Source organism: Gadus macrocephalus, chromosome 4, assembly GCF_031168955.1.
Source record: "Gadus macrocephalus chromosome 4, ASM3116895v1".
In the NCBI taxonomy this organism is placed as follows: domain Eukaryota; kingdom Metazoa; phylum Chordata; class Actinopteri; order Gadiformes; family Gadidae; genus Gadus; species Gadus macrocephalus.
The window spans coordinates 23,030,615-23,044,937 of NC_082385.1; the positions used below are offsets into that span (position 1 = coordinate 23,030,615).

The 14,323-nt window shown below is 44.6% G+C and overlaps 1 protein-coding gene across 1 annotated transcript; it reads left to right on the top strand.

Moving 5' to 3' along the window:
• Positions 1-1,917: 1,917 nt before the first annotated feature.
• On the top strand, positions 1,918-11,141 carry LOC132456365 (uncharacterized). Its single transcript, XM_060050696.1, has 6 exons — positions 1,918-2,074; positions 7,326-7,555; positions 7,795-8,737; positions 9,179-9,242; positions 9,846-10,017; positions 10,749-11,141. The coding sequence occupies exons 2-6, from the start codon at positions 7,329-7,331 to the stop codon at positions 10,867-10,869; spliced, it is 1,527 nt and encodes a 508-aa protein (XP_059906679.1). The 5' UTR covers positions 1,918-2,074; positions 7,326-7,328; the 3' UTR covers positions 10,870-11,141.
• The last annotated feature ends 3,182 nt before the right edge of the window (positions 11,142-14,323 follow it).

A 14,323-nucleotide genomic window follows, 5' to 3' on the forward strand; every position in this document is an offset into this window, starting at 1 on the left:
TTTAAACTCAAACAAGGAAAAACAAACATTTGATGCCTCTGCGGTGTCATTCTTTTTCCTTACTGTGTTGGGATGTACCTTAATCACTTCATCCCTACCTGCTCTTGCCTCCTGGGTCAGATTAGCAGAGGTTTTTCAAGGATGCATCGCTGCATCCTAGACGAGCCAAAACTACCCACAATCCTCTGCGTTCACTGGGTGGGTTCTTGAAAATGGCAGAGCACACGTTCAAATGAAGTGAAGTTATATTAGTTTTCAGAAATATTTTGTGCCGTATTGCTTTTTATAGATTCATCATGTTAATGCAAATAATCAAGCCTAAAGACCTGTGCCACTTTTCAAACGTTTTTGCAACTTAATGATACGTTGCTATATTTTGCATGGACGTAGCTGGTGTTAAACACCACTGTCACCAATGTCAATTTACTCGCTCACAAGATTACATCATTTATGTATACCTATTTATGTTTACATAAATAGGTATTTATGTATGTTTTGTATACCTATTTTATTTAACAATTTCTCTTCCTGAAAATGTTTCTGTTCTCTGAACAGAGGGCATAAAATAATCAGATGAACAATAAAAAAACTAGTCTCATCTCCATAGGACGCGACTAGCAAGGACGCGTCCTAGCAAGGCTGCAGCCTTCACTTTGGGAAACAGCCACTGCACAGAAGTGCGCCCCCTCATTACAAATGCATTGAACCGGAACTGAAATCACACGCAGCCTCTATTTTTTTAACCAATCTGATCACAGTTGATTTAGTACGCCAGGTGTGGCCATAATAAGAATGCATGTGCTTTTTCAACTTGAAGGGACTTTCAAATGATTACATAACTAAACGAAATGTTAACATTCAAATACACATTCAGACAGAATGCACGGTTTTAATCAAAAATTAATTTAATAAATAGATTTGACCTCCATCTGTTTATTGGATAAACGCATTTCCCAATCCCATGAGCCTTTGCTCCATTCTACGTCAATTCAAGAACAAACAAAGAAATTAAACTGCAGTTCATATTTTTTATTTATGACCATGAAAGTTCTGTAATGCCTGAATTATGAAGAATTAAATGTAAAGTAAAATAAAAAATTATAAATATAAAACCATGAATGACATATAGAGAGTAAATAAGTGGTATAAATATTGGTGGGACGTTTGTCTATACCAAAGTGTATATCTTGTCGATTTTCACGGGGTGTAGAGCCTAGCCCAGGGTATATCTTGGAATACTTAAGAATTGGGCAAGTGGCGCTTTTAAATTCCCCAAATGATTCAAGGTGGCCCAGATTGTACATTATGAAAAAGCGTTTCCATTCTTTAACTTTTTTTCATAGATGAGGGTTTACTAAACGAGGACTATTTTGTATAAAACACTTTTTTAGGGTTAAGGGTTGTCCAAAAAATTTGCCGCTCACACTTATATTTTAGAGTCTCACTCCAGCCAAAGTCCCAAAGTTGGCAACCCTGCTATTATAGGGTTAAGATGTGTTATTTTTCTCTTCCACAGGTTTTGTTTGTTATTGCTGCGACCTTCAACGGCTGCTGTCAACCCATCCTGGCCAAAAGAGGACGAAGGTTAAGGTTACTGACTGCAAGTCATCGGCCTACAACTTAGAGGTGCAATTAAGCTTTAGCAGTCAATTTTACTAATTTAACAAGACGTAACCTAGTAGGCACCCACAACACACAGACAATTATAGTATTAAGATGTGTTATTTTTCTCTTCCACAGGTTTTGTTTGTTATTGCTACGACCTTCAACGGCTGCTGTCATCCCATCCTGGCCAAAAGAGGACGAAGGTTAAGGTTACTGACTGCAAGTCATCGGCCTACAACTTAGAGGTGCAATTAAGCTTTAGCAGTCAATTTTACTAATTTAACAAGACGTAACCTAGTAGGCACCCACAACACACAAACAATTATAGTATTAAGATGTGTTATTTTTCTCTTCCACAGGTTTTGTTTGTTATTGCTACGACCTTCAACGGCTGCTGTCATCCCATCCTGGCCAAAAGAGGACGAAGGTTAAGGTTACTGACTGCAAGTCATCGGCCTACAACTTAGAGGTGCAATTAAGCTTTAGCAGTCCATTTTACTAATTTAACAAGACGTAACCTAGTAGGCACCCACAACACACAAAAAATTATAGTATTAAGATGTGTTCTTTTTCTCTTCCACAGGTTTTGTTTGTTATTGCTACGACCTTCAACGACTGCTGTCATCCCATCCTGGCCAAAAGAGGACGAAGGTGCGAGAATATGGCCCATCCCCCTTCTAGCTAGTTAATTTTATGCTTTTGGTGAACAATGTTCCAATGTAAATTTAGTCTGTGCGAGCATGTGTCTGAGACTACTGTTCCGTTTATTCAGCACGCAAAGTTGCACAGTAACACTCCAAATTATCACTATCTGTGTGGTGTGCCTTACTGTACTCGGATGTACCGCAAAGCCACTGTTCTGAGAGCACATATGTTTAGAGAGCACAAACAACCAAGATATTGCAAGCCGTTGTCCACACCCTTAAAGTGTCTGGCTCAGTCTTGTGCATTCAAGTGTGAAACTGTAAACTCCCTTGTAAAGCATTTGAATTCACACTCAGAAGAAGGATTGGAAATCAAATGCCCATTCAGAGGTTGTGACTGCAGCTTTACAGTTGCGTCCAGTTTTGCCTCACATGTTTCCAGGAAACATCGAAGTAGAGGTATAGAGGACTTAGATGATTCGGTTCTAGATACGTCTGTTTCCAGGAAACATCGAAGTAGAGGTATAGAGGACTTTGATGATTCGGTTCTAGATACGTCTGTTCCCACAGAAACTTTGAGTCGGTCTGTTCTTGCAGAGCCTTTGAGTGAGCCTGAACCCAGTCACTCATGTTTAGATATCTCTGATAAACAACCTGAACAAGAAATGCAATTGGCTGTGGATGAAACCCTCTTTTTACAAAACCTTACACTTCTCTACTTGAAATTACAAGCCAAGCTATTGTTACCAGCAAGTACACTACAAACAATCATTGAGGACTTTCAAAATGCCCATGAAATTGGCCTGTCACATGTGCTTAACATTCTAAGTGAGAAATTGAAGGTACTTGGTATTCCAGAGGCCACCATAAGCAACACTATTGATGAACTGAGCAGAGGGGATCTACTCAAGCTCTGTAACAGGGGAGTTCTGAGCACAGACTATAAGAGGAAGGGTGCTTTTAAAGAAAGTTTCAACTACGTTGAGCCTGTTCCTGTGTTCTTGGGAAATGATGAAAATGGCAAAGAGTGCTTTGCCCAGTATGTACCTGTACAGGAGACATTGGCTGCACTGTTTAAAAGTGAGTGTACGAGAACAGTATGCTGCAACACGTTTGCAACCCTCTGTTGTTAACGTCTATCAGGATGTTAAGGATGGGGAGGGAGTTCAAAGTAATCTGCTGTTAAAAACTGAGCCTTCCTCGGTTGGTTTGATGCTATACCAAGATGCGTTTGAGGTCGTTAACCCTCTTGGATCAGGGGAAAAAAAAAAGTGTTAGCTGTTTACTCAACTCTGACTGATATTTTACCTCACAATAGATCCACTATAGATCAGATGCAGCTTGTCCTTCTATGCCGGGAGAAGGACTTTAAGTACTTTGGGATGAACAAAGTTTTTGAACCACTCATCAAGGACCTCAAAGTCCTGGAGGAGAGAGGTATTGTGCTAAGTGAAGGCAATGTTGTAAAAGGCAATTTCAGGAGACAACTTGGGATCGCATGGCATTGTTTTTTTTTTTAGAAAATTTCAGTAGGGCTGATCGTTTCTGTCGCTACTGTGAGGTAGACAGAGATACATTTATGAAAGAACCACATTTGTGTGGTATCACAAGAACAGTACAAGCCTACAAAAGTAATTTGCAACATCTAAAAACAAGTGGCACTGACTCAGTCTGCGGCATCAAGTCTGACTCTCCTTTCAACCAACTAACACATTTCCATGTTTGCCAGCCTGGCCTTCCACCATGCCTTGGCCATGACTTGTTTGAGGGTATTGTCTCTTATGACCTTGCTTTGTTTATTGGTCATTTAGTCAAGGAGAAGCATTTTACTTACTTGCAGTTAAATCGGTGTAAGAACCAATTCAAATACCAAGGAAATGATGGCAAGGACAAGCCGACTGACCTCTCTGCTGGAGGCGAGAGATTAAGTGGGCATGCAGTTCAAAACTGGTGCTTTCTTAGATTGCTACCTCTATTGATAGGTGACAGGATTAAAGATCCTGCTGACAACAAGGTATGGCAGCTCATTTTGCAGCTGAGAGATAGTGGAACTTGTCTGTGCACCAGCCATTACAGCAGGCCAAGTAGCATATCTGAAAGTCATCATTGAAGAGTACATATGGTACAGGAAACAGCTCTTCCCTGGTCATCCCCTGAAACCCAAGCACCATTATTTATGCCACTATCCAGAGCTCATCCTTCACTTTGGCCCACTTATCCGCCTGTGGACTCTAAGGTTTGAAAGCAAACACACTTTTTTCAAGCAGTGTGCCAGAAAATTACACAACTTTAAAAGTATTTGCCAGACTCTGGCAGAGAGACACCAACTTCTGCAAGCCTATCTTAGTGCAGGCAAACTTTTCCCTCCAATTATCCAAGTAGTAAAGGGCACAGAGTTGTATGTAAATGATTACAATGACAAGATCAGGGCATCTCTTGCCAGTTATGAGTTTGAGTCACAGTCTGCACTGGCTTGTAACAATGTCACAGTGAAAGGCACAGTGTACAAAAAAGGGATGATGGTTTTGCTTGGGAGCAACGATGAAGAACTTAATGTTGGGAAAATTAACCTTGTTGTTGTTCTCCAGGATTCTGTGCACTTTGTAATGGAGAAACACACTTTCGTGAAGTTGAGAGACATGGGCATCTACTGTGAATTAGGAGTAGCTGAAGAGGATTATGTTTGCATCAAGCATGAAGATTTGCATGATTACTATCCTCTTCCAGCTTACAGAGTTAATCACCTTTCACTTATTGCTCTCCACCATTCATTTTTAGAGACGGTTTAAACCAGGGAAGCATAGAAATGAAATTTCTTGGCCGAAATCGAACATTTTGAAAGTTATTGAGGAGTCGTGTCTGCAGGAGCTACTGATAATGCTTACTTACAATTGTTATCTTCCCTTGTTTATTGTTAATAATTTGTAAATAAATATTAAACATTCAGTAAATTTAGTAAATTAGTTTGGGGGATTCACACAGTCATTTGATCTGCTGTTGGGTATGGAGAGTGCAATAATAATAATGTATTTGATTTATTTGTTATTTGTTTATTGTTTGTGTATTTGTTTATTGTTTGTGTTGATATGGATCCTCCTGGGTCTGAAATAAAGAATTATATATATATATAGCGCTTTTCTCACAATCAGTCCTTGGTTACCTCCAACATAGGTTTGCAACGGTGCTGGTATTTTTTTATGGCCTTGTGTTTTTGAGTTCTGCTCCCCTGGTAGGTTAGTTTAATCAGGGTATCTGCAGGTTTCAGCAAGTCAAATTTAAGACTTTTTAAGACCTTTTTAATACCACCTTGAATGAAATTTAAGACCTTAAACCCGCGATGGCGGGGGCGATCCCGCTGTATTACAACCCAAGCATAGCATGTGTGTCACTCAATGAGACTCATTCAATTTTACTTTCTGTCTGTTTATTGAACATAAAGTGATACTCCAGGGCTCCGGACTAACTTTTTCCTTGGGTGCACTGGTGCGCCTACATTTTTAATTGGGGCTCCAGCACGTATTTATGGTGCACCCAAGTTGTAAGTTGTTGAGAGGGGGGTGACAGCGTCTGGGCCCCCGGGCAGCTGCACCGGTTGCACTGTCGATATTTACGCCACTTATTAATAATATTTTCACCATTAAATAAATGCCTTCAGTAAGACCTGGGGGGTATACCACGAACCTCGTTGAACATACCCAGGCTTTCTTGGGAAAACCTGGCTCGACAGAGCCGCAACTCGCAATCACAGTTAAATGGTACCACGACGCTCACTTTAGATTCAATTAGTTGAACCAGGTTTTCCGCTTTAGGTTCAATGCGCGTTCACATAAAAGGGGCGTTTCTCGCGTCATTTGAATCACCCTTATGCAAAATAAATCGCGCAAGAGCGTTGTATTTCATCCAAGGCGAGCAATGTATTATTATGAACTCCTACGAGGAATTCAAAGTTCAAATCACAGCCAAGGGGAACACGGTTGCCCATAATATGGCTAGGGTGGCGTGCTGGCAAAAATAGCCAACCGTGTTAATTCGTAAGTGAAAAGATTCTGCATATTGTCTACAAAATATTATGTATCATCATCCCTTTTACCCCCATATATGTGGGGCCCCATGAATTGCGAGCCCAAGTACCGGGAATGCACTCGATCTCCGACCCAATATCGGACGTGCACGTCAAGTTGCTTGCTTTTAGTGGCGTGGTTCAACGTCTCAAATATCAAAACAAAATCAGCCTTGTTGACGCTGCAGATTCGCTCGTTTCGGATGAAAGGCGCTGGTCCAAAGCGAGTTATATACGCCGTTTTGTCCCTTCCAGCAGTAAAGGTGCTCGCGATTTGAGAGTCAGGGAACATCAAACCGAAGAGATCTCCTATCCCCTCATTCGAGTTGTAGGACTGGTGCTTGACCACTGTGTTTAGAATCCACAACACCTCCGCTTTCAGTGTTGGTGTCGCACCAAATGCTACCCTCAGGTCAGTGCTAGCAGCGCGGACCGTCTGCGGCGGTGGCGCCAGGGCAGAGATGCAAAACGTAGAAATGTCTGGGGTCTGTGTGTGGTTCCTGGCAGAGGTTTTATGTTTTTGGCTCTGCATATGGCTGACGACAGCCTTAATCCCCATGGTGCCGAGCTTGAATGTAGGCTACTTTTGCACGGAATGCATCTGGCCTGTTCTGGGTTGGCAACGGACGCTATAGCCAACCTCGGAAACGGACGTCTTCCAGCCAACTGACGTTGAACTTGCATTTACCCATTGTTGCAGACTAGCTAGCAAGCGCGCAGACATCCGTTTATATATGCAGCTAGCAAGAAAGTAGCCCCTCGTACATCTCCTTCCCGAAAAGTCCCGCGAGAAAAATAAAAAATTATTTACCCTGCCCCGACAAATTTAAGACCTCCGAGTTATAAATTTAAGACCAGCATATGACATTTTAGACGAATTTAAGACTTTTTAAGGCCTTAAATTTAGAAAAATGAATTTAAGACTTTTTAAGACTTTTAAGACCTCCGCGGACACCCTGTTAATTAATTTAGTTTGGTTACTTTAATATTGATTTGATTCTGGCTTGTTATTTTAGAGAATGGATCGGGAAGACGTGAAGGAAGAAATTGTTTCATTTTTACCGGGCCTCTCTCTTGAAACCCTGACTTCCCTGCTGGGAGTGTTGGAAGAGATTGGCGTGGAGAGCAGAGCAGACCTTGCCTTTGTAGAAGCGAAGGATCTGGAGAAGTACCTCAGTAAAATCCAGTGTCGCAGACTGCTGAACGGCATTAAGAATAAAGGTAAATCCAACTTTGACACTGCCATGTTTTTTATTATTTTTATAGTTTTATCGTTAAAATAGCTTAAGACTTCAGGGGTTCTAGAGGTGGTTAGAGTGTCCCCCTAGAGGCTCAGTCCTCTTCACAGCAGACCTGGATTTGAATCCGACCCGGATCTACTTCTTGCTGTACCTCTATCTATAATAATTTTCCTTTCTCACTTCTAGGTCTTCCACCAGTTGAAGTAGAAAATCCTGTTGCTGTCGAATCTCCACCCCTCACAAGTACTCCCTCGTCAAGTTCCGAAAGAACTTCCGAAAGAAACTCTTCCTTTTCATCACCCACCTTGCCTGGCAGGCCATGGTATACTGACTTCCGGGTCCGATGGGTAGAGATGCCAGCAGCTATTGGCAAAGCGACGGCAGATGCAAAAAGACCATCACCAGGGGACAGAAGAGACATGATAAAGACAGTGGTGGACCAAATGTTAGTGCATGAGCAAAACCCAACAAGAGCAACATGCCACACGATCGCCCGGATGATTGTGAGAGACTGGCCAAAAAGCTTTGCCGATGTCGGACAAAAGGGAGATATGCTGGGAGACGGCTGCTACTCCCTTTTGCAACAAATAAAAACAAGAGTTGAATACAAAAATAGGAAGCAAACTCTTCAAACTCGGCGACGCAGGCAGCGCAGGCCCTCCAATGTGGCGGCAGAGGGGGCAATCGCAATGGCCAGAGGCCCAGTAGACCAGTACGGTTGTGTACGGTGGTGTCCGGAAGAACTTCCTGCTGGAGAGACGGAGGCAACCTTGGAAGAAAAAAAACAACAACTACTGAACATCTACGCAGAGGGAGGGATGGGAGGGGCAGAAACGGCTGAACATCTGATGGAGAAGACCTACATCACCCAGCGCCAGTTCATAAACGGGGTGCCTGCACCAGCCATTCATGAGATAAAGGAGGATTGGCCATTCCTATTCTCGCAGAGAGGCCTTTTCTCCCACTTCAGTCTGCTGACGGATGTCTCAATACAAACCAAGTATGAAGAGGCTATGAACAGCAAGGGCAGTACCATCATTCGCTTTTGCCAGCAGCTCAACCGTCCAGGGATCGGGGACGTCCTCGCTAAATACGAGCCAGAGGCGTCAGACAAGGCTGCATGTGTCCTTCTGCTACTGATGGCATATTTCAAAGAACCGAAGAATGCCATCATGCTTGAGGCTGATGTAAGTTGTTTAAAAAATAAAAAAGCAGGTTGTGATTGTATTAGACAGTAATATTATGTTATCTTTCGCACTTGTATACATTTACCAGTAATCACATTCATTCACATGTTGACACAACGTGTAGTCAGTGATTCTGGAGAACGTTTGTTGTCAAAATCAGATTTTGTCAAAATCATTGTCTAGATCCTCACAATGTGTTGATACACATCTTACTCTCTGTAAACGGGCATGTAAACAGGGGGGGGGGGGGGGGGGCAGCGCACACACAGGCAGCGGATCATGAGGGTATTTTCACTGATTTTGACAGCAAGCGTTCTCAGGAATTGTTGACTCCACTCTTTAACTTCAGAATCAGTGGGACCAGTGGAACGTCTTATGCACCATGTTGAATCTTTGCTACAATATACTGTATGAATGTAACATTTACTTCTTACTTTACAGCCGTGTGCAACTGCCGCTGATGTTGAGAGCACAGTGCCATTGCCGAGCAACCCCTGCTTGATTGTACTGTTGATATCTGGATTTTATATTGATATTTCTAGCTGTAATAAATGTACCATGTGTTTTTTAAATAAACAAGGCGCTACACAATATTTTGACAGAACATGCTGATCAGTGATCTAACCTGTTTTTCCAATAGTGTTGCTTGTCTCGATCTTTTCGATTCAGCATCTTTCAACAGTAGTGCCGGTAGTTGGTGTAAAGTCGATGGTTTTAGAGATTACAGATTGCTTTTATGCAGCATTCAAGGGTAGTGTATTGACTTAGATTTGCTCTGGAACTGTGAACCAAATCTTGGAGACTTAAAAATGGGGAGAGCAAAGAAGGGCATAATGGTTTGAGTTGTGCAATAGACAATTAATTACATCAGTAACAATGATGCTTAACGGTGTTTTGTGCACCCAACAGTCTTCAAGGCAGCGCTGCCTGGTTAAGGTTAGGGCCTTCCAGGCAGTGCTGCCTTACAGACTCCGTCAGGGGCACAACACCATCGAGCATCAGTAAGTGGGTAACAATTTGTGAAAACATTCAAGGTTACTGAAACTTCTTTCCTTGCTCATAGCACCCAACTTCTTTACAATAGCGCTTTATGTGTGTTCATTGTTCTTTTCAGGTGACATGATGAAGCCAACCGCATGGATGCTCAGCATTGAACAGAAGGTTGTGATGGGACCACACCACTCCTTCAGCAACGGAATAGCTGCAATGTTTGCAAGCTATTATTGCTTCAACCTGCAGTATCCTGAGGAGGGCTCCTCCACTTTGGAGTTTATCCAAAGGTAGGGTTAGGGTTTATCCAAAGGTATTTTAACTTTCAAATGAACATTGCAGGGTTTCCCACAGTGCTTTCTAGTTAAAGGTGAAGTAAGCGGAAAGGTCAGTTTAGCTAACTTCCTGACGCTGAATGCAGTTAGCTGTCCCCTCCCTCGTCCCTAAGTCACCACATTAATGCACTGCGGTCTTCAAGCAGCGAGTTATCTAGAACCATCTCAGATCCATAAGTGTGATAAACATGATAAAAACCATCAAAACAGACATTGGGAAGGTTTTTTTACCTGCTCCGCCATTGTAGTCACTTAAAGATCTATTGCTCTAGGCGTGCACCGTCAGTGAGACGTGCCGGTTTGTAGCGTTCTGTCTTCTGATTGGATATCAGTTGTGGGATCCCCGAAAAGTTAATTTGCCGATTATATTGCAGAGCAGGTGACTGAGAGATCAGAGTTATGAAATGCGCACACTATATAAGTGATCACTGTATGAATATAGAGCGATTTATCACGTATATTAACATAAATAAATCGCTTACTTCAATACAGTTGAACCAAAAAATTTCAATTTACTTTAAAAATGGTCTTTCATCTCTGTGATGAACAGCAGCCTCTAGTTGTTGATAATGTCACTGTGCCTGTGACATCTTTGGTGTAAGGTATACTGCATCTGTCTTTGAAAAAAAGTATGCAATATATAAATCTATGTAAAACTGAAAGTTGTTTTCTTGTTTTATTTACAGGTGCTTCTTGAGCATCAATCCAGAGAGGGGCTCCAAAGCCAAGAAAAAGCGTGGGTTGATGAACCCACATGTGAGCACACTCTTGAGGAAGATATTGGACTTCGAATGGATTTCAATGTAGGGTGAAATGTGCCGTGACGTCAGCGTTACCAGAGAAACCATTTTCACCAGTTTCTGAATTACCAAAACAGTTGTGTTTTCAAAAGATTCCTTCCTGGGAGGGGGTTTCAAAAGTTTGCGGTTTCAAGCCTGCGTTTTCTGTTTTTTTCTGTTCTGTTGTAATTTTTCCTATAAGTAGAAATGGGTCTGGGTTGTTATTGGTTAAATGTATTGATGTTGATTCATTGTATAATTAAATGTTGAATTGAACAAATTGCATGTTTTCTTTGTTTTCCTTTTACTTTGGATGCATGGGTATGAAGTTACAGTATATTGCATGCAGGATATCCCTATATCACAGTAATTCCATGGGAAAGACAACTGTGAAGTTATAGTAAATTACTGGCTACCTAATTGCATTAATTTCACAGTGAAAATGTAAAAATACAGCCATTTAGTGTAATGTATGTACCGCAAGTTACTGTTATAACACAGCTACATATTGCTAAATCACAGCTTTTTAATGGGTATGACAACTTTGAAGATACAGTATGCAGTTGTACTTTTATTGTAATTAGCTGTGATTTATCTACTGTAAATTACTGTGAAAATAGAACAAATTACTGTGAACTATAAAATGTAAATTACTGTGAAATTATAACTAATTACTGTGAACTATTTAATGTAAATTACTGTGAAAATATAACTAATTACTGTGAACTATTTAATGTAAATTACTGTGAAAATAGAACTAATTACTGTGAATTATTTACTGTAAATTACTGTGAAAATATGTACAGTAATTTATAGCCAGTAATTTACTGTAAATTTACAGTTGTTTTTTTTGCCAAGTATTGCAGAGGGCAGCATGGAGATTACTTGGTCCCTTCTCACATCTTGTGCAGCTGTGAGCTACAGGCATAAAATCAAGACCGATTTGGTCAAACTCAGTAAACTAGACACAATTGTTCTTGTATGGCTGTCCTCACACACTTTTTCATTTCGCTTGTTCTATTTCATGTAGGCTACGCCGTCTAGGCTTCGCCTTATGGGCTTGTCCCGTGAAAATTCAAACTATGCACCTATCAGCGTGGGCACCGCCCACATTTCCCACGGTATCGTGTCTATATAACGCGGTGTATACCGTCGCTCATCCTCCCTTTTCTTTCAGCACTTGTGCTTATCAGCGAGAAATTGAGAACTACAATTAAGAAGATGAGAACTTCAACACGGATCTCCCAAGCCGGTGGCAGCGGCTCGTGCGAGGCCGCGGACAAACGGACCTTTTTCAGGGCCACCTGAGAGCACTCCTAGAGCTAGGTCCTTTTCAGGACTCCTATGCGCCTCCTGTCCCGCCTCCCTGGCACCGGGTGACGGGCACTTGGCGTGCTTTTGGTGCCTCGGCGCCGACCACGCCGCGGCTGCTATGGCGGCCCCCGTCTCCTGTGTCGCCTGCCGGGAGCTGCCTGAAGAGGGGATCCTCTCCAGGCATCTCTTATTTTCCCCTGCGGTGGAAATGGCTGACGCCATCGACCTGTTCGGACCTGACGTCGACGATGGCATCATCGACGCCTCCCTGGACGACGTCTTCGGCGACTCGGCGTCCGGTTTTTCCCGCTCTCGGGTTACAACCGCCACCGTCATACAACACGAGGGTCCGCGCCGGATGACCGATCTCTTCCGGGAGATCATGGGTGAGGCGGCGGCCATCAAAGGGATTCCCATGCCGGTCCCGCCTCTCGCCCCCGTATCTGACGATATGCAGGGCGAGTGCTTTCGCACCCCATCTTTTTCCCGGCGGGTTACCCAGTGCCCCTTGTTCCCGCCTTTGCATCACTTGTTTATTGCTGCCGGTGAGGACCCTTCGACCCTGAAGGCTCCGGTAAGATCCTACACGGATTTCACCAACGTGGAGGGGTGGGCCGATACTCAGGCGAGGGGGATCCCTCGCCTGGAGCCTCCCCTGGCAGCGCTTCTCTGTCCGGGCGCCGGGCTCCTTAACGAAAAGCCGCTGCCCCCCGACCGCCTCCAGAAGCAGATTGTCGGCCTAACGGACAGGGTGTTCGTTTGTGCCTCTCAATCCGCGGCGGCGGTCAACAACATCGCCCTGCTCTCCTCTGCCATGGTCTCCTTGTCGGCTGACAGGGAGGCCTACGGCCCGGAGGAAGCCGCGAGATGGCTGGCGGTTTCCCGCTTTTCCAGCGCCATCCTCCAGCTATGCCAGCCGATAGCCGTTTCGGCCGGCCAGCATATGGCGTGGGCTACCATGATTCAAAGGGTCATATGGCTCTCCCACACTGCGGTGCCGGAACGAGAGCGGGCCAGCCTCGTCCAGGGTCCACTAGCGCTGGATGGCCTATTTGGTCCCAGGTTCTCCGAGGTGCTTGCGCACCAGCAGTCAGTCCGTGAGAATCGTTCCCGGTTCGGGACGATTCTCACGGGCTCCTCCCGCCAGCAGGCTGAGAGGAAGCGCGGTCTAGGCCGGTCCCAGCGTTCCATGGGACCGCCTCCGACTCCAGCCCCGGTGCAGCAGCCGCAGCCGCCGCGCACGGGGAGAGCAGCAGCGCCACGGACCGGGAAGTTCCGGACGCTTGCTCCTACTTTTTCTTTCCCTATTAAAGAAAAGAGTAAAGACCGTTCGGCCGAACGGCAGTACATGGTACCTAAAGAGCGATATTCCCCAGGCCACCTGCGTCCTACGCTTGTGGTGCGCTCCTCCATGTTGCCTATTTCCCCCTCTCAGCCCGGTGGCTGTAGGGTGACGGTCGGACGGCGTGTTCACATGGCCTCTGGTTCACCTGCTTCTAAGAAGCGGCGTCCCTTGGAGCCTCATGGACGGATCAGAGACTCGTTGCACGAGCCCGTGGATATGGCCGCTTGTACCGGTCTCCTGGTTCCCCACATTATAGGTGAGGAGATGGGTCCGCGCGCTGTGGCTACAGCCTGCGGACAGCGCATGCGCACAGGTGCTGCGGCCGGACGGCTCGCTCCCTGTTCAGCGGGCACGATGCGACGTCTAGACAGCTCGTTGTTTTTACAGCTGCTAGTTCTGGTACGTCTCCTACGCTCGCTGAGCCTCCTCCCTTTCGTGGGAAGCCCCCCTTGGTTCACACGCAGTGTGGAGGCGGTAGGTGCAGAGGAATACGGGTTATTCCTGGACGGTCTTCCTCAGCTGTCGGCTCGCCCTCTCTCCAACCGCTATGCGTGTTGGCAAGAGCGGTGCGTTCTGCCATCGTGGTTGGACACCACGTTGAGATGGGGCCATCCCATACAGTTCAAGCGTCGTCCCCCACCCTTTATGGGGTTGGTGGAGACCACGCTACGGGACCCGGCTGCGAGCACGGCTCTGGCAGCAGAGGTGGCACGTCTCTTGGTAAAGGGGGCCATCACTGTCGTTCCCCCCCACGAGTCTCACCTAGGTTTTTATTCCCGCTACTTCCTGGTTTCCAAGAAGTCAGGGGAAATGAGACCTATTC